Genomic DNA, 20,447 nt, shown 5'->3' with positions numbered 1-20,447 from the left:
CTTGGGTATTTTTTTTAATCAAAGTTGACTTTTTTCCCCATCAAACCAGATTGCGTTATGATCTTGAGATGACAACCGCGGTTTCATGACTTGTAAGGGTTCCTAATACATATTTCTTAAAAAAACCAAAAAAACAGGCTGGTCAAGAGGGTAGGTTGCGATAGTACATCATGCCTAGCGATCGATTATCATGAAACTTGGCCGATGTTTAATTCTTCTGACTAGCGTGCCCGAACCATGGCATTGAGAAAATTGGGAACCGCACTGGAACGGTGTTCTGGAGATCGGAGGTTCAAACTCCACCCAGTCAATTTCTTTATTTTATCTTCACCAAGAAAGAGCACTGGCTCCCTCGGTTTCAATGCTAATTTAATATTTACTTTCTGCAAACGTTATGACCAATCACAAGTGCCTTTTTGAAATGGTGAGGGTTCGACTCTCGGTTCCAAAGTGCCGTAGAAATCACGAATGTCTGTGGATATATAAACTTGTTGTAGTGGTCTCGGCCAGTGGTTACAAATATGATTTAATTCAATTATTGTTATTAGCCCGAGGCGCGTTGCGTTCTTATAAAACGAGAAATGATTGTCATACAGCGTGTCAAGGGGAGGGCGATTGTGTAAAGAGTGTATTACCTCTAGTCGAGTGGAGAAAAAAGCAATGCGTGAATCGATAAGGCTTATGGGTTCAGAAGCTTCGTGTTGGTTAGCTTTAATCCGAACTATAACGGCCAGCGGCGTAGACAAATATTTTCATGGGAATTTAGAAGACGGAAGTTAGCGTGCGCAGCATGCTAATGCCAGTGGGCCCTGGTGGCTTGAACGCCTGGAAATTTGCATTCTGATCGTTCTCCGTAAATATTCCAAGGACAGGTTCAAATGTTTTTACTTTATACTCAGATAGTTATACGCCTCTTTGCTGTTCGTTTTTGGAGGTGAATTGACTTAAAACAGCTACTAGTCTTTGTCATTGATTTGTGAGGATTTTACTGCAGATCTGATTTGAAAATGACTAACTGAACAGTGAAAGAGAAAGGACTGAAAATATTTCATTGTTCTCGGTCCAGGGCCCGTAAATTATGGTCTCTCGTGAAGTCTTATCTCATTGCGAGTTTTACGTCGGGCATGCCGTTTCACTATTGGTAAGCCATTTCATTATCGTTGTAGCTCATTCTTATTTTAACGGCCGTTAGATTACTGTCCATCAAAGATTTCTGACTTAATTACTTTTTTTGTAAAAAATATAGAATGGAGATGCGTTTATCTCGGAAGAATAAGTAATCAGGGCTTTTACATTAACAAAAGAGAAGTAATAAAAAGCGGAAGCACGGCGACTCAGTAAAGCTCGGTGTAATTTCTGGCGGACAATCAGCGCATATCACATGTAATTGAAATTGTGTATTATTATAAGGTTTCTATAACAACGGCCAGGAGCGCAGTGTAGTGAAAAAAAACGAAGTCCTTGACTCGAGGCACTCGACATCGGTGGAGAAGAAATAGCAACCTAAATCCGATCTTTGCTTGGCAAGTCACGCGATGTCGTGACTGGCAAGTATGCTTTAAGGCGAGGGAAAATGACGTCATCCGTGCGAAAAGAAAATTTGACAAGCAATTATTGATGTTTCCCAAATGCGCGTGCAGCTTCCATGTCATCTGGAAAACGATTATTTTCCTCACCATGTTTAAAGCACGAAAAATCAACCTATTTTTTTTATATTTGAACAGCAGAGCCTGGGCAATACTTCTTTTTTTTCCTGAGAAAGAACAGTAGGCCTGTCAAAGTACGTCGGCAAGAGTTATGTTTCAAGGAAGAGATGGTTTCCATGCGGTAAATCCGCAACCCCAACCTTTGTTCAATAATTGACTCGAGTCTAAAACTCGAGTCACTTGACTCCAGTCCACTTCACTTGAGTCACTTTTCTTCACTTGACTATATCGAGTCAGTCTCCGAACCGGGTCCAAAGTCGCTTAATAATTAGAATCTCTTCTCGGGTCACTTGACTCGAGTTCAAGTCTAGTCAAGACTCAAGACACATGGCTCAAATTCTGACTGCAAGTCGAGAGATTCGAGTTCGAGTTCGAATCTGAATTACTGACGTACAGATTCAAACAAACTAGTTGGCATGTCCGTTAGAAACATTTCCTCTTGTGAAAAGTTGGAATGATGACGTTAAAACGACAATCCAAAGGCCGGCTGGGAACCAGTCTCTTGATAAAATGTCTCTTAATAAAATGCACGATGCGTTACCGGTGTACGTGTGTACCTGATTCGTCGATGGTTACTATCTGTTAACACTCTGCATTACTTGCACCATGCTTGCATGACGCTTCAGCGATGGAAATAAATTGCTCGCGTATATTTAATGTAGGCCTATGCTGAGTGTGCTGCTCCGGATCTATGTATTTTCTCACTGCATGTGGCATGCAATATTTGGGGCAGTATTATCAGTATCACCGGGAGGCCCACAAGGCAAACAGGTCTGGCCTGGAGGGGAGCGCGTCGTAGTCCGGATACGCCGTTTCCGTTAATCTCGGAAATTAAAGTAATTGGTATATGTAGTACTGCGCTGTTGGAATTGGATTTGACGAGAGCCTCATACCTCACTGTCAAGTCTAGACTGGGCCTTGGACTGTCCCTGACCACTGGCCGCCCAATATGCATGACGGGACCTTTAAGGTCCTCGTTTTCTGGATGGATCACCCAACGTGTTTGGCTACAGTGTCGGTATTTAAATGCGAAGATATTTTTACATATTAACCTGGGCGTGCCCCAACCCCCATGTTACGGCGCTGGTCTCGCGTCTAGTCAAAAATTGCTCTATACGGAATCAAATCCGACTGCGTCACTTTCTCGAGATACGGAAGTACATTGTACATGAATTTCAAATTAGCAGCTAAGCATTCACGCGGATCTCACACCCTCGACGAATTGATTCTGTTTTTACCACAGACACTGCATACAAAATTGAACACTCAAAGCATGGCCAGGCACCAGAGTATTCCCGTACCCAATTTGCACGTGCAAGAATTTATTGGCTTCAGTGCAAATTTGAAATTAGTCCTTGCACGTTATATTCCAGGTCACGTGGCCGAAGCTGCACGTGTAGGCCGTTACTTTGTCTCTTAATACGGGGCAATTGAGATTTATCAGCACCGCCCGTTGTAATCAAATCATCGAATCAATCACAAGTCATGATTGCACACTTCTATTGAATTATTTAAAAGGACTTTAATGTGACTTGTGAATGACTTGTTTCAACTCTGTAATTTTGAACAACGCAGAATAAAAGACGGTTTTCGCTTGCAGCCCATCCCGTTATTCCTTCATTCATTATCAACGTGTATTTTGATTGTGCTATCTCTAGCCCTGGGTATGCTTTGGCTAGCCTAGACGCTCTGGTCAAATCCAGGGTCATCTCGCTGCCCTGGATGTAGGCCTAATTGCATTTTACCATTTGCATTTTCATTATAAGCTATCCAAACTGAGCCGGTTTTACGCATGGTAATAACTTTGGTAAAGGGCCGGGATGGTGTATGGCAGTAGCGGATCTAGAGGGGGCCCGGGGGGGGGGGGGGGGGGTTGGAGGGGGAGGTTACTTGGGCAGTAAACTAGCTCGTATCTAATGGAATGCTTAAGTTCCTTGATTTCATATTCTCAAATTGCTTTAGAATGCAGAAGAAAGCATCGTCAAAATTTTCCCGAGGTTGGGGGATGTCCCGGAATCCCTTGCGGGGCGTAACTTGGCACGCCTTCATTCCCTTCATATTCGTCGATGTTTTCACGAAGTGACAAAAATCGATTTTGAGTTTGCCGACCAATTTATTGCATTTGACAAAAGGAAGAGTTTGTCTGAGTTTCAAAGCGAAATAGTGTCAGCCCCCCCCCCTTTACTGAAAGCTAGCTCCGCCCCCTTTTTCGTCATTGTTCGCAAAGTATATTTTCATGTATAAAAATTATGTGTCATATGATTCTGTGCATAGGGGAGGAGAGGGGATTTGTGGCTCGTTATTATGCCCTTAATGTGCCACATTCCGTTTCCAAAAAGTGGTAACAAATTCAACATTTTCAAAGAGCCCACTCTCGCGATGAATTAGACACCTTTCAGACCGTGGTAAAAATTCTTAACACTTAGCAATCATCTTACATCTCTTCATTATTGAGAACGATACTGGCAGTTGCGGCTTGTGCTCTATCCGACGCACTCACGCAGGCTGAACATTGGAAGACTGTGTTATTGTGATGACATTGCGTTATTGTGACCATAGTACCGCCCGCCCAGATTGATAACAGTCATGGGAACAATGTCACAGTACCCGTTGCAGGGGTTGAATAATTACATCCAAGTGCAGAGAGTATTTGATCGCGCCAACTGCCGTGAATATTAATAGTTCCAAAACTCACAGCAAAAATCGACAGACAAAACGGAAAACGAAGAATAGTTGATCACCGGCTGTGCCGTCAAGTGTCAGGAAATAAAACGGTGATTACGGGACGGGAACCAACAAAAGCCGGTCCACAGTCCGCGCGCACCGCTAGCCCCGTGTACGTCTATAAGGCCCTACTTCCGTCAGCGTAAGTCGGGCACGGAGTGTTGTGTTCACTGAAGAGACCTGATAAATTGGCACAGCTATATGCTGGGAATTCCGAGGTGACCGGTGAAATTGAGTGGGACAACTTTCCACAGGTGCGATGGGATGCTATACCTGGCGAGACAGGGGAGTGCGTGCGTCATGATTGTGAAACTCTCTACGAAGATCTGGTTTCGCTCTATGAGCGACATTCACTTTGGAGCATTGGTGTGTGTTGCGTCTGAGGAGGTCTAGCTGAACCTCAACAACAGTCGGCAATTTCTGGATAACTTGTTTGTGTAATCTCTCCAAAGGACTCGGCATCAACAACTTCATTTTCCTGCATGTGGCGTTTATTGCAGTGATTGTGTTATAGACATGGAGCGTTTGGCAGGCATACCAAATTGTATTGTATTGACATGTCTTTCGTGCTTCGCGTGAAATGCTTTGAAAAATACAACGCGGCCAGTATGAAGACAAGGTAGATGTGAGTCGTTTTCAACTTAACACAGTTGATGCATCGATGGTCCGGCATAAAAAAATTAAACATTCTCTGTTAATTAACAAAAAAAGAACAGCCATTATTCTGTGTTTTCCCAATGGATTATCAAGCTCAAAAGTGTGAACAACATGAGCCCCATCCGAATCTTTTGGGCCTGAATTTACGTTCCATAGATTTGAGAGTGACCCTATAGCTTTCTTCCCGCAAGTTTGCCTTTTGCTTCAGCTTTCGAAACGTGATGTTGAGCTCTTTCCGATCGAACAATTCACCAGACTCAATACGCACTCGATAACTGAATACACAATAACGAGCCGGACTTACAGGGAACCTGCAGGTTTGCATTTTAATAAAAAAAAAATTGACTGAAAATTTGATTTCCAAGAAGATTTACCATCCAAGGTTGCCCATCCAGCGCCGGAAAATAGATGGAACTAACGGCGGACAATTCCCGTAACACCGCTGGCGGTCGGCTTAATTGCGATGGTTTGCGGACGGGAAATCCATACCCGTGACGGTCTCGAGTAAGATTTCAAGTGCGAATTTGTCATTCTGAAGTTTGGTGAAGAGACAAAAACCCGAGTGCCCCTGAGGGGAGGACAGTTACTTCAACAGCAGATTACATCGAACGGTGAGTGTTGAACATCATTGCAATTTGTGTTCAGTTTGTTAAATTTTATAAAATCCTGTTGTGTTCTTTTGTATTTCAGAATCCCCGTTCGACCAAAAAATTTCCCCCCGTAAAAAGAAAGACTAAAAGTCAAAAGCTTCGATCCCACATCACACCAATACTGAAACGGTTGAATGCGACCCCATAATGAAGTGCCATGACAAGTTAACTGTATTGTGGCTGGGCGTCCCGACACTTTTGTTTTACTCAACCGTATATAGTAGGATGCAAAAAAAATATGCTATAAAAACTGTTAAGTTGGGACTGAGATAAATTCATATTTTGTTTGACTTTACCTGACAATGTCATGACTCGCCCAAAGACTTTGTATAGGCGACCACAAAAGTGGCGTCAAAAATAACACATTCCTTCATTTTGCTGTCTAAAGTATCTCTACCAATTCAAGCCCAATTCGATTCTAAGTTCTAGAAATAAAATAACCGTGCACGGAAGGGTGTGTCGGATAACTGGAGACGGTTGGTGCAAAATTAAGCATATTCTCCAAGTTAAGTCTTGTCAACCTCAGGCAAGCATGCACGACGGTATATACTATCGAAAACGCCGCTATTTGAATCAGTGGCAAATGTGTACATGTGTAATTAACATTACTTTCACATTGTTTGCAGTATGGATTGTCTTCACTACAGGATGATTGTACTCTAATAAAATAAGAACATCCTATTGTTTCCAGTAACTTATTTATCTATTAGGCCCCCGCTTTTGCAAATGCCCAAATTGATACCACTATTCTCCGAATTTGACAAAGAAAAACAAAAGCGCATTGTAAGTATTAAAATGTATACCAAATAATTGAGTGCCTTCTCCATACTGCAGGAAATGGGGATCCCATGCCTCTAACTTATAACTTTGGGGTTGCAGTGGAAGTTGGTGTTACTTTAGCTCATCCCTATGTCTCTCTCCAGCAGGTTCGAGATGCCGCGTCTTTAAATCTCAAGCAACTGCACATTGATTCCACATTATTGTAATCCTGTAACAGCCAATCAAAATGTGGTTTGAGGTTGGGCATAACTTACCATAATGTATTCGTCCGCAGTGTGTCGTTAATATAGAGACAATTACAAGTGTACGGGATATGTATGCGGTTCGTGAAAAGTAACTTCATGTGGTTATAATTATCACCACTTTGTGTGATTATGCGTTTACCACTTCTAATGGTATAATAATTGACGCCTATAATATACAGTATCCCACCATGCCAGAAACGGAGTTATACGACAACTACCTAGTGAGCGTAGCTCCCCCTCAACCCAGCGCGGAGGATGAAGGCGGGGTGGTGTACACGCCTCCTCCACTAGTCAACGGGACCTCCTGGCGGATCCCAGCTCATAAAACCCTGGTGGTGTCACTACGGCAACAGAATCACATCAAGCCCATGGTCTGTGCTGCCTTCTTATGTATCTTGGCCGTCATTGCCATAGTTCTGATTTTCAATGGTAAGCTGATCAAATTGTGGGGGTTTTTTTGTTCGATTTTGTTCCAGATTTGGTCTTGCATATTAAATAAAAGGGTCTATAAATCACAATTTTTGAACGTGGAGACAGGTTGATTTACCCTGAAAGACACGTCTCGATTTAATGACAGAAACCTGGAGATTGGAGTCGCATTAAATACCCTGTTAAATTATTTCGCCTGAAATTATATCGTTCTGAAGAATACAAACATTTAAGTTGGTTTCAAATAGCGTGCTCTCTCGATCGCCGGCACATTTTTTTTGCGCTAGCAACAAAATTATACGACAACCACAAACTTGTGCATGTGCTTTCTCATTTGGGCGAAACGTTTAGCACTGAACTAGAACTTCAACCGGTTATTTGGTATGCACCTTACTCAAGTATTTTTAGCAAGTTTATTGCTTCAAACGAAAAATCTAATATATCTTTAAACGATATAGAAAAGCTATAAATCAAAGAAACTGGATTCAAATGGGGGATTTCCATGGAGACAAACTCGATCAGGATATTTCCGAAAGATGCCAACTTGATTCAATAAATGCTATACTTTTTTGAGATCCATGCCTTATTGTGACCTTTAACTCAAAATGAGTATGCTGAACTTACAAGCTCTATATAAATTGACAAAAAATCCTAAATGGTCACACACTTCACATGAAAACTAACGGCTCGTTACTTTATTCCTAACCAGTAAAATTATAATGGCAATGGATTATGTCAAATATTGATTTATGGAATTTATATTAATGTTTTACATCTCCTTCTCAGCTTTATTTTCACAGCCGAGCAAAAGCCTGAATTCAAGTATTCAGTTTCCGGGTAGGTTCACCGCACTTTTATGTCATTTACATTCGAGTACAAATCACGTTTAGTCAGTGTTGCGTATTATCACTCAACTCTTTCCAACTTTACACATACCAACAGTGTTCATAATTAATGAACATGATTATGTTGTATTCAAGTCATTACAAGTCTATCACGAACTATCCAGTCTCAAATCAAGTGACAAGCTATATATTCCGTGCAGTGTGACAACATCGAAATCGGCACTATTTTTTTCTATTCACTTGATATTCACCACAGAAGATATTTACCTAATGGTTAATAGCCAGGAAAAAATGAATTCTTTTTCTGTATATAGGTGTTTATTCTCCTGTAATTTTCAGGCAAAGTTGCTGTTTATTACCTCTTGGTTACATGCCATGTACACTTGACTTTATAATTGATTTTCCCTGGTTGTTACCAGGTAAGTATTTTCCATGGTAAATTGATAAAAGGAAAACTTTCGATTTGCCAATTTCGATTTCCTAAAAGTCATCTTTTCCCCAGACTGTCTGGTACACAATACGGAGGAAGTTGAGCATTTGAGCCACATTATGGGGCTATATCTTGGCCTGTTGTCTTTCATTGCTTACAAACTTTTTCACCATCAACTTAAAAGTCAAGGGAATTCTCTCAACACTTCGTATATCCTGCACATTCTCCTAATCCCCCTGTTTTTCCAAGTTTGAGCGCATGTGCTGAGAAATCCTGACTTTGTTTTCATTTGGAGACGAGTCACCATTTGTACAGTCGAACTTTATAGCGCCTCGTGGGCTGATCGTTATAGTCTGCAAACATGTTTGTGGAAGGATAAGACGACCATAAGACCCAAACATTTGAGCAAACACAAGTGAACACACTGCAATCCTTAAGAAGGAATGGCCTCTCAAAAACACAAATTCACACAAAAAAAATGAAGCTTGGTCAATTACATACTTTCTTACATTACATTGTAAATGACTTGTACTTCTGATTGACTGGCTGCAACTCTTAAACAAGTTGACGCAGTCATCTTTATCTGTTACAGGACCTAAGAAAAAAAAAAGACTTTGATCTTTCTTTTTAAATCACTTAATGTATACAAATGTATGATTGATATGCATCAGGCAACTGACGCTCTGTGTTAACAAACTTCCTAAACATACCAATTTGTCACCTCATCAGATTGTATTGGCCAATCAACGTCGTGCATGCACTTCATCCTGAAATCATGTCAGGCAGCTAGTGTTGGCTGCTTAGCAAGGTCTATCGAATGTCAGAATAGGAACAATACACTATTGGTGTTATGTCAGAATAGGAACAATACACTATTGGTGTTATGTCAGAATAGGAAGAATACACTATTGGTGTTATGTCAGAATAGGAACAACACACTATTGGTGTTATGTCAGAATAGGAACAATACACTATTGGTGTTATGTCAGAATAGGAACAATACACTATTGGTGTTATGTCAGAATAGGAACAATACACTATTGGTGTTATGTCAGAATAGGAACATCATCAGTTTAAAAGAAGATATTTTAGCCCCTTCCTTTTTTTTTTACTTCATTCCTTCAGAGTCTAACATCCCGGTCACCCTGGAGGGCATATTACCAGCCCAGTGCGGCACCAGGCCAGCATATCAGGCCACCAAGAGAAGGAAGCGGATCGTGAATGGTGATCTATCCTCTGAGGGCCAATGGCCCTGGCAGGTGGCGCTGGAGTATAAAGGGAGGTACAGGTGTGGTGGAGTGGTGATTGCTAGTGACTGGGTCGTGACTGCTGCACATTGCATGTAAGCAGCTCATAATCCAGACAAGATCTCCAGGACATTTTTGTTCACTTTTTAAATGTTCATGATGTGCTAGAAGGAATATAGACCATGTTACTTTTGTTTACAAAAATGTTTATAACATACAACAAAAAGTGCAAACACTAAAAAAAAAATCAAATTATAATGTAATTCCTCACTTCAGCATCCTGTGAAATTATGCCATCATGGTATGCTGTCATTTTCAAGAAAAGTGGAACCATTGTTGGAAAATAAACCAACTTTCTTTCAAATACTGCCCCAAGTCTTCAGTTAAATACTGTCCTAAAGTAACATCACAAAATTGATATAGCAAGAAATCTTAGGAATTAAAACTCACTTTGAGTCAAATATAAATAGTCCGTACTTTTGGCCTTGAACTGAAAGATAGCAAAAATAGCAAATACCATGTTACTCGCTTTTGGCCAATCAAGATACAGAATCTGTGGGTGAGGTGTTATAATCATTGTTATTTTTCAATCTTTTACTATAACTCAAAGGTACAGGGAACAAGGTTGGCAGCGACTCAATGCCAGTGACTTCACCATCCATGCAGGCAGCACTGTCAGAAACCAGACGGTAAAAACCAACATGAACGTTCAGATCATGACAGTAGAGACGTTTTACATCCACCCGCGATACCTAGCCGAGAGACGGATTCATAACTATGACATTGCCATGTTGAGGTTGGCCCAGTCGCTGGACTGGGATAGTGGGTTTGTGATGCCGGCTTGCCTTCCACAGAGCGGTATGCAGTTTAGTGCTGGGAGCGAGTGCTACTTGGCTACCTGGGGAAGCATTAAACCACGATGTAAGCAATTAAGATGTCAAATTCTCAAATTAGAATCAACATGTGATCTGCTATGTCCAAAGCAGGTTATCATCTCTATAAAGGTTGAATCCAATCATCTTGAATTTAGTGCACAATATTACACAAACTACTTCTCATTAGGCTGTAATGCTGAACAAATGGGTGGGAACTCTCTGAGTAGTCAAATGGCCAGGCTAATGATGAACCAAGAAGACCCCTAGTAAATGCAGTTACAATCAGATGCACGGAGCAAAGTGGGGTATGTTCCGGTTGTTTTCTTTAGCCTGTGTTACAAAAAAATTGAAAGCTTCATCCAAACTTAATACCCACTATCAACTATGCAGAAATTGTGGTTGGATCCTCAAACACAAAGACTGAAAGAAGGAGCTCATCAACTATCTTGGACTCTCTTAAACAAAAGAATTATTTATTTATTATGTGCCATTTGTCTTAAATTACATCATATACAACATTTCAATGATTTTAATGTCTGCAGTGGTCCTGCGTCCTGAGCAAACCTACATCTCCATGCCCCTACTCTCCAGGGAGGAATGCTACGCATTTGCCTCAACCATCTCCCACACACACACGCTACAAGTCAATGAACAAAAGCTGTGTGCTGGGATAATGCCGACAGTCAGCGGACGGCGGGCTGGGGCATGCGAGGTGAGTAAGGTTTGTAAGAAGGCTTTCTAAAGAGGATTGGGCACAAGTCAATTGTGTTGGGATAATGCAGACAGTCATCGGACGGCGGGCTGGCCAGGGCATGCCAGGTGAGTAAGGTTGGTTGTACAATGCAGACAGTCAGCGGATGGCGGGCTGGCCAGGGCATGCCAGGTGAGTAAGGTTGGGTGTACAATGCAGACAATCAACGTATGGCGGGCTGGCCAGGGCATGCCAGGTGAGTAAGGTTGGGTGTACAGTGCAGACAATCAATGGACGGCGGGCTGGCCAGGGCATGCCAGGTGAGTAAGGTTGGGTGTACAGTGCAGACAGTCATGGACGGCGGGCTGGCCAGGGCATTCCAGGTGAGTAAGGTTGGGTGTACAGTGCAGACAGTCAATGGACGGCGGGCTGGCCAGGGCATTCCAGGTGAGTAAGGTTGGGTGTACAGTGCAGACAGTCAATGGACGACGGGCTGGCCAGGGCATGCCATGTGAGTAAGGTTGGTTGTACAATGCAGACAGTCAGCGGACGGCGGGCTGGCCAGGGCATGCCAGGTGAGTAAGGTTGGTTGTACAATGCAGACAATCAACGTATGGCGGGCTGGCCAGGGCATGCCAGGTGAGTAAGGTTGGGTGTACAGTGCAGACAGTCAATGGACGGTGGGCTGGCCAGGGCATGCCATGTGAGTAAGGTTGGGTGTACAATGCAGACAATCAACGTACGGCGGGCTGGCCAGGGCATGCCAGGTGAGTAAGGTTGGGTGTACAGTGCAGACAGTCAATGGACGGCGGGCTGGTCAGGGCATGCCATGTGAGTAAGGTTGGTTGTACAATGCAGACAGTCAGCAGACGGCGGGCTGGCCAGGGCATGCCAGGTGAGTAAGGTTGGGTGTTCAGTGCAGACAGTCAATGGACGGCGGGCTGGTCAGGGCATGCCAGGTGGGTAAGGTTGGGTGTACAGTGCAGACAGTCAACGGACGGCGGGCTGGCCAGGGCATGCCAGGTGAGTAAGGTTGGGTGTACAGTGCAGACAGTCAGCGGACGGCGGGCTGGCCAGGGCATGCCATGTGAGTAAGGTTGGGTGTACAGTGCAGACAATCAACGGACGGCGGGCTGGCCAGGGCATGCCAGGTGAGTAAGGTTGGGTGTACAGTGCAGACAATCAACGGACGGCGGGCTGGCCAGGGCATGCCATGTGAGTAAGGTTGGTTGTACAATGCAGACAGTCAGCGGACGGCGGGCTGGCCAGGGCATGCCAGGTGAGTAAGGTTGGGTGTACAATGCCAACAGTCAGCGGACGGCGGGCGGGCTGGCCAGGGCTTGGCATGTGAGTAAGGTTGGGTGTACAGTGCAGACAATCAACGTATGGCGGGCTGGCCAGGGCATGCCACGTGAGTGCAATGCCGACAGTCAATGGACAGTCAGGCCAAGTGGGTTCATTGATTTCAGCTTGGTGTATGTGCCGGTTCATACTCTGCAAGATTTTTAGTGTGAACTCAATTGTGACGTCAAGTCAATTTTTTTGCATTGTAAATTTACTTTGAGCTAACATCCCCAGCCCTGTTACTTGTGAAATAACTTCCTGACAATAGTGATTGACTTGAAGTCTTTGTAACGTACCGTATAGTTTGACAGTGGCAGTGGACTAGTCTGTCTGAATAGTGACATGGAGCGAGGGCGGCAGGGGAGCTGGTACATTGTTGGACTAGTAAGCAGTGGCAAGAAATGTGGCGAAGTCAACTATTACACCAATGTGACATCTATGATGGACTTTATTCAATCCTTAGTGGATGGTCAACTACCACCACGTAAGTAGAGATTCAAAACCAACTTCAATGATGGATCTGCAGTGACTGCGGGTTTTAGTTTTACAAATGCTGTCAAAAAGCAGAGAGTTTAGATGCATTTTGTCAGTTTTTTTGGTCACTTTGAATTTGTTTACTTTGATTTGTAAAATTAAAAGGAATGCATCACACAGCTGCTTGTCTCCCTTATCATTGGCAGAATTCTTCGAATGTGACAAGGGTCAGAGGTCAATTTGGTCCGATCAGGTGTGTGATGGGTACTTTGACTGTGAGGATCACAGTGATGAACTGCACTGTGGTAAGTGTGGGATACTGACAAACAAAACAATAGTCTTTCTGATGGTTGAGAGCACATCATGTGGTTGGTCTTAATCAGCCGTTCGAACACTGGTCATCAGCGACGTTTTAAAACTGGTCGCGAGACATTGCATTTAATTTTGCCATTTTTGTTAATCTTTTTTCTCAGTTTTGACTAAAAGATTATTTGTGCCTTTAATTGACTCAGGCTATATAGTCCACGACTAATCCCTATAACCTTTTTAAACCAGAAATTTATAAAAACCTTAAACAATTTACCCATTCCTATTTGCCAAGAGCCATCACATGGGTGGTTTTAAACTGCTGATAAAGCACCGCTTCATTTTTCGCCACATCATTCACGCGCACCATTCTCCATAAAAGGAGATATTTACCCGTGTGACTGAGGCACATACCATAGCTTTGGTGAGAGGGATGTTTAAAAAACACAAAGTAAAACTGCTGACCAAACATATGGGCCAATATCCACGTCCAGCCCCCATAAACGATTTTAAACAAGCTTGCTTAAAACTGGCCAAGCACATATTTATTACCTTGAACTACTCCAGCTACCAGTCACTTTTATTCCTTAATTCTTTAGATTTATAGTTATGTGTCACATGAAACGTTTGTACTTTTTCCTCATTTGAGTCCCTAGGTGTATTTTATGTTCTCTCTTTTTCTTCTTTTTAAAGAGTGTTCCGAGACCCAGTTTCGTTGTGACAACGGTTTGTGTAAAATGGAGTTTTACTACCGCTGCAACAATAGGGATGATTGCGGAGATGGCAGTGATGAGCGCAACTGCAGTAAGTCTTAACTTGTGATTGATTTGTGATTTGACTTGTGATTGGTATCGATCGTCACTGACACCTGACACTCTAAGTGCACTTTGGTGCGCATCATGGGCACACATTTTACATTACTGTCGCGTAATTTTGGTTTTCCAAATAACATTTCAGTTGGAGAACCAGTGATGACATGACTCGACTTGTAATTTGACTTGTGATTAACTTCTGAAATACATGTGTTTTACATCTCAAGTTGATGACCCTGAATCACATGCATGACATGTGATTGACATGTGACATGTGATTGACATGTGACATGTGATTGACATGTGTCATTGTTAATACATTCAGGTTACTTTCCCTGTGGTGATGGCAGACAGATTTCCCAACAGATGGTGTGCGATGGTGAAATTGATTGCTATACATGGAGAGATGAGACAAATTGTGGTAAGAATCCAGTCCACAAAGTACAAACATTTTCACAGGAAATAGTTTCTATATGTTTTGTTCTCCAGTATCCTTATGTTTCCCAAATGTGACTGAATCCCAAGTGAGTGCGGGGATATCTTTTACTGGTAAAGTTTCCTTTGCATTTCAAAGAGCATTACACTCAATTTTAATTTACAATCAAGTCCAGCCTTCACTTTTGTGCTTGACTGCCCACAGAGTGTAGCCCAACCGAGTTCCGTTGCGATAACTCCATCTGTGTGCCTGCCTTCTGGAGGTGTGATGGTTTTGATGACTGCTTAGATGCTAGTGATGAACTCAACTGCAGTGAGTCATTATTTTACTTCTCTTTCCTCTACCTTTGCAGGGATATGTGAGGCAGTCTGGCAAAATGAGACAGAACTAAGCACAGGTCATACTAGAGACAAATGCAAACCAATTGGGGGGGATTTGTTTATCTGAATTTTCAGATTTATTGATATGTGTAATCTTTGATATGTCTACTTCACATATGTTAAAGAAATATTACAAAAAATGGTTGAATAAAGATCTTTGTAAGGAAAAACAGTTGACATCTTTCATTTTCACGACTACCAAACTCGAAATTGTATAGGCATTGTTGTATTCAAAGGCTTTTAAGGACAGCAGAATGTTGTGGTATTGTTTAAATAGAGATTGCATGAAATATTCACAATTTACAAGTCATTCATATGTACTCCATTCCTATGTTATTTTGGTTAAATGGAGCAAGCCACTTTGAATATATTTTTTCTCACTGGGATATTTTCTTTTTGACTCACCCTGTACCACACTTGTTCAAAGTTTTTCGATTCTGCAACCTTGTATTGACTTTGGATAACATATTTCTCACAGTTTGCAATGATGATCAGATGGATTGTGGAAACTCCCGCTGTGTCCCCAAAAACCTGATGTGCGACGCAGTGGATGACTGTGGGAACTTCAAAGACGAAGCAAATTGCAGTGAGTATTGCAGAGCATGTAGGCCTCACACAACAAATGATTTCTAGCTAAGCAAATGTTGACACAATGGTCTCCATTTCTCATTTTCTTCTTAAAAATAGAAACTTACATTTTGCAAGTGAAAACAAGATGCAAAACTGACTCCCTATAATCCATCAGTTTATAATTAGCCCCAAACCAGCTTTTGAACATTCGAATCTCACACACCACTCAAACAAAACAAGTCTATATCACGCTGACAACACATAGTGTGCAACAAGTGTTCGTATTTCGTGAGCACATTTCGAACAACATGAATGGATTTTGCTATTGGCTGAATGAAGACACGTAGCCATTTATTATTTGTGTTTCCCGTCAATTTGACACAAGGATTGTTTTACTAGCCAGAAAACTCAAAATAAAATTCTCCCAATTTGTTTCAGCCTGTTTTTCGGATCACCTGCCCTGCAAGTCCTTGGGCGTTTGTCTGCAGGCTGACCTGTACTGGATGTGTGATCTGACCTTCGTATGATGACATCGGCGACTCAGCAAGGAGCACAACACCGGGTTTCAATTCCTCATTGTTTTTGTGAATTCAAGTATGTCATGTATAAAGCTTATAACCCTAACAATCCCAAACACATCAAAATCCACAACCTGGTTTTGGTGGCTTTTGGTGAATTTTGTCAGATATGATACAGTACACAAATATTCCATATACAAACTCAAGGTGAGGGTCCCTTCAATGTAATGGTTTTAGTACAAGACTGTGCTCCATTCAATGAAATCGAATTGGAATGTGTTCTAGGGTCCGATTTATTAGGCACTTTTTTGGCCAAAATTTAAAAAAAAAATGCAAGAGCTTTCGCCTTACCTTTTTAATCAAATTTGGTCAAAATCACCTTTCTGGAAACAATACAGAAATTCCTTTGAAGTGTCCATCCATCCAGAAATCGATTTGGAATGCGTTCTAAGGTCCATTAGGAATCTTTTCAAGAAGTTTGAAGCAATTTAATTTTTTGGCCAAATTTTAAAAATGCAAGGGGTTAGCCTAATTTTTTTTATTGAAATTCGGTAAAAAATGGGACTTTTCTCAAAACAATACAGAAATTCCTTTAGAGGGTCCATTCATCCAGAAATCGCATTGGAATGTGTTCTAAGGTCCATTAGGCATCTTTCCTAGAAGTTTGAAGCAAATTTATTTTATGGCCAAAATTGAAAAAAATGCAAGGGGTTAGCCTTACTTTTTTAGTGAAATTTGGTCAAAAATTTACTTTTCACGAAACAATACAGAAATTCCTTTGAAGTGTCCATCCATCCAGCAATCGAATTGGAATGCGTTCTAAGGTCCATTAGGCATCTTTCCTGCAAGTTTGAAGTAATTTTAGATTTTGGCAAAAATTTGAAAAAAATGCAAGGGGTTAGCCTCACTTTTCTAGTGAAATTTGGTAAAAAATGGGACTTTTCTCAAAACAATACAGAAATTCCTTTAGAGTGTCCATTCATCCAGAAATCGCATTGGAATGTGTTCTAAGGTCCATTAGGCATCTTTCCTAGAAGTTTGAATCAATTTTATATTTGGCCAAAATTTGAAAAAAATGCAAGGGGTTAGCCTTACTTTTTTAGTGAAATTTGGACAAAAATTAACTTTTTTCGAGACAATACAGAAATTCCTTTGAAGTGTCCATCCATCCAGCAATCGAATTGGAATGCATTCTAAGGTCCATTAGGCATCTTTCCTGCAAGTTTGAAGCAATTTTATTTTTTGGCCAAAATTCAAAAAAATGCAAGGGGTTAGCCTTACTTTTTTAGTGAAATTTGGTCAAAAATTGACTTTTCTCGAAACAATACAGAAATTCCTTTGAAGTGTCCATCCATCCAGAAATCGAATTGGAATGCGTTCTAAGGTCCATTAGGCATCTTTCCTGCAAGTTTGAAGCAATTTTATTATTTGGCCAAAATTTAAAAAATGCAAGGGGTTAGCCTTACTTTTTTAGTGAAATTTGGTCAAAAATTGACTTTTCTCGAAACAATACAGAAATTCCTTTAGAGTGTCCATTCATCCAGAAATCGCATTTGAATGTGTTCTAAGGTTCATTAGGCATCTTTCCTGCAAGTTTGAAGCAATTTTATTTTTTGGCCAAAATTTAAAAAATGCAAGGGGTTAGCCTTACTTTTTTAGTGAAATTTGGTCAAAAATTGACTTTTCTCGAAACAATACAGAAATTCCTTTAGAGTGTCCATTCATCCAGAAATCGCATTTGAATGTGTTCTAAGGTCCATTAGGCATCTTTCCTGCAAGTTTGAAGCAATTTTATTTTTTGGCCAAAAAAAAAAATGCAAGGGGTTAGCCTTACTTTTTTAGTGAAATTTGGTCAAAAATTGACTTTTCTCAAAACAATACAGAAATCGAATTGGAATGCGTTCTAAGGTCCATTAGGCATCTTTCCTGCAAGTTTGAAGCAATTTTATTTTTTGGCCAAAATTTAAAAAATGCAAGGGGTTAGCCTTACTTTTTTAGTGAAATTTGGTCAAAAATTGACTTTTCTCGAAACAATACAGAAATTCCTTTAGAGTGTCCTTTCATCCAGAAATCGAATTGGAATGCGTTCTAAGGTCCATTAGGCATCTTTCCTGCAAGTTTGAAGCAATTTTATTTTTTGGCCAAAATTAAAAAAATGCAAGGGGTTAGCCTTACTTTTTTAGTGAAATTTCGTCAAAAATTGACTTTTCTCGAAACAATACAGAAATTCCTTTGAAGTGTCCATCCATCCAGCAATCGAATTGGAATGCGTTCTAAGGTCCATTAGGCATCTTTCCTGCAAGTTTGAAGCAATTTTATTTTTTGGCCAAAATTAAAAAAATGCAAGGGGTTAGCCTTACTTTTTTAGTGAAATTTGGACAAAAATTAACTTTTCTCGAGACAATACAGAAATTCCTTTGAAGTGTCCATCCATCCAGCAATCAAATTGGAATGCGTTCTAAGGTCCATTAGGCATCTTTCCTGCAAGTTTGAAGCAATTTTATTTTTTGGCAAAAATTCAAAAAAATGCAAGGGGTTAGCCTGACTTTTTTAGTGAATTTGGTCAAAAATTGACTTTTCTCCAAACAATACAGAAATTCCTTTAGAGTGTCCATTCATCCAGAAATCGAATTGGAATGCGTTCTAAGCTCCATTAGGCATCTTTCCTGCAAGTTTGAAGCAATTTTATTTTTTAACCAAAATTTTAAAAATGCAAGGGGTTAGCCTTACTTTTTTAGTGAAATTTCGTCAAAAATTGACTTTTCTCGAAACAATACAGAAATTCCTTTGAAGTGTCCATCCATCCAGCAATCGAATTGGAATGCGTTCTAAGGTCCATTAGGCATCTTTCCTGCAAGTTTGAAGCAATTTTATTTTTTGGCCAAAATTAAAAAAATGCAAGGGGTTAGCCTTACTTTTTTAGTGAAATTTGGACAAAAATTAACTTTTCTCGAGACAATACAGAAATTCCTTTGAAGTGTCCATCCATCCAGCAATCAAATTGGAATGCGTTCTAAGGTCCATTAGGCATCTTTCCTGCAAGTTTGAAGCAATTTTATTTTTTGGCCAAAATTCAAAAAAATGCAAGGGGTTAGCCTTACTTTTTTAGTGAAATTTGGTCAAAAATTGACTTTTCTCGAAACAATACAGAAATTCCTTTGAAGTGTCCATCCATCCAGAAATCGAATTTGAATGCGTTCTAAGGTCCATTAGGCATCTTTCCTGCAAGTTTGAAGCAATTTTATTTTTTGGCCAAAATTAAAAAAATGCAAGGGGTTAGCCTTACTTTTTTAGTGAAATTTGGTCAAAAATTGACTTTTCTCGAAACAATACAGAAATTCCTTTAGAGTGTCCATTCATCCAGAAATCGCATTTGAATGTGTTCTATGGTTCATTAGGCATCTTTCCTGCAAGTTTGAAGCAATTTTATTTTTTGGCCAAAATTAAAAAAATGCAAGGGGTTAGCCTTACTTTTTTAGTGAAATTTGGTCAAAAATTGACTTTTCTCGAAACAATACAGAAATTCCTTTAGAGTGTCCATTCATCCAGAAATCGCATTTGAATGTGTTCTAAGGTTCATTAGGCATCTTTCCTGCAAGTTTGAAGCAATTTTATTTTTTGGCCAAAATTAAAAAAATGCAAGGGGTTAGCCTTACTTTTTTAGTGAAATTTGGACAAAAATTAACTTTTCTCGAGACAATACAGAAATTCCTTTGAAGTGTCCATCCATCCAGCAATCAAATTGGAATGCGTTCTAAGGTCCATTAGGCATCTTTCCTGCAAGTTTGAAGCAATTTTATTTTTTGGCAAAAATTCAAAAAATGCAAGGGGTTAGCCTTACTTTTATAGTGAAATTTGGTCAAAAATTGACTTTTCTCGAAACAATACAGAAATCGAATTGGAATGCGTTCTAAGGTCCATTAGGCATCTTTCCTGCAAGTTTGAAGCAATTTTATTTTTTGGCCAAAATTTAAAAAATGCAAGGGGTTAGCCTTACTTTTTTAGTGAAATTTGGTCAAAAATTGACTTTTCTCGAAACAATACAGAAATTCCTTTAGAGTGTCCTTTCATCCAGAAATCGAATTGGAATGCGTTCTAAGGTCCATTAGGCATCTTTCCTGCAAGTTTGAAGCAATTTTATTTTTTGGCCAAAATTTAAAAAATGCAAGGGGTTAGCCTTACTTTTTTAGTGAAATTTCGTCAAAAATTGACTTTTCTCGAAACAATACAGAAATTCCTTTGAAGTGTCCATCCATCCAGCAATCGAATTGGAATGCGTTCTAAGGTCCATTAGGCATCTTTCCTGCAAGTTTGAAGCAATTTTATTT

The 20,447-nt window shown here is 40.5% G+C and overlaps 2 protein-coding genes across 2 annotated transcripts; both read left to right on the top strand.

Moving 5' to 3' along the window:
• Nucleotides 1-6,660: 6,660 nt before the first annotated feature.
• LOC119725206 (putative serine protease 46) lies at nucleotides 6,661-10,573 on the top strand (the record flags this gene model as incomplete). Its single annotated transcript, XM_038196568.1, has 4 exons — nucleotides 6,661-7,191; nucleotides 7,978-8,028; nucleotides 9,592-9,808; nucleotides 10,324-10,573. Coding segments are annotated over exons 1-4 (759 nt in total), but the record flags the coding sequence as incomplete, so codon positions are not given.
• LOC119724975 (low-density lipoprotein receptor-related protein 4-like) lies at nucleotides 10,566-16,449 on the top strand. The gene is made up of 9 exons (XM_038196329.1): nucleotides 10,566-10,634; nucleotides 11,131-11,300; nucleotides 12,927-13,107; nucleotides 13,304-13,402; nucleotides 14,097-14,207; nucleotides 14,541-14,636; nucleotides 14,856-14,963; nucleotides 15,510-15,617; nucleotides 16,040-16,449. The coding sequence occupies exons 1-9, from the start codon at nucleotides 10,574-10,576 to the stop codon at nucleotides 16,126-16,128; spliced, it is 1,023 nt and encodes a 340-aa protein (XP_038052257.1). The 5' UTR covers nucleotides 10,566-10,573; the 3' UTR covers nucleotides 16,129-16,449.
• Nucleotides 16,450-20,447: the final 3,998 nt, after the last annotated feature.

The sequence above is a fragment of the Patiria miniata genome, unplaced genomic scaffold (genome assembly GCF_015706575.1).
Source record: "Patiria miniata isolate m_02_andy unplaced genomic scaffold, ASM1570657v1 HiC_scaffold_18, whole genome shotgun sequence".
Classification (NCBI taxonomy): Eukaryota; Metazoa; Echinodermata; class Asteroidea; order Valvatida; family Asterinidae; genus Patiria; species Patiria miniata.
This window is presented reverse-complemented; position numbering and strand designations above follow the sequence as displayed.

What these genes read in the sequence shown, in the direction of transcription:
- LOC119724975 (XM_038196329.1), top strand. Translation starts at nt 10,574, where the DNA reads ATGCAGTTTAGTGCTGGGAGCGAGTGCTACTTGGCTACCTGGGGAAGC. An exon ending in GGCGGGCTGGGGCATGCGAG is followed by an intron (nt 11,301 to 12,926) that starts GTGAGTAAGGTT and finishes CGTACCGTATAG; the next exon opens with TTTGACAGTGGCAGTGGACT. An exon ending in GGATGGTCAACTACCACCAC is followed by an intron (nt 13,108 to 13,303) that starts GTAAGTAGAGAT and finishes TATCATTGGCAG; the next exon opens with AATTCTTCGAATGTGACAAG.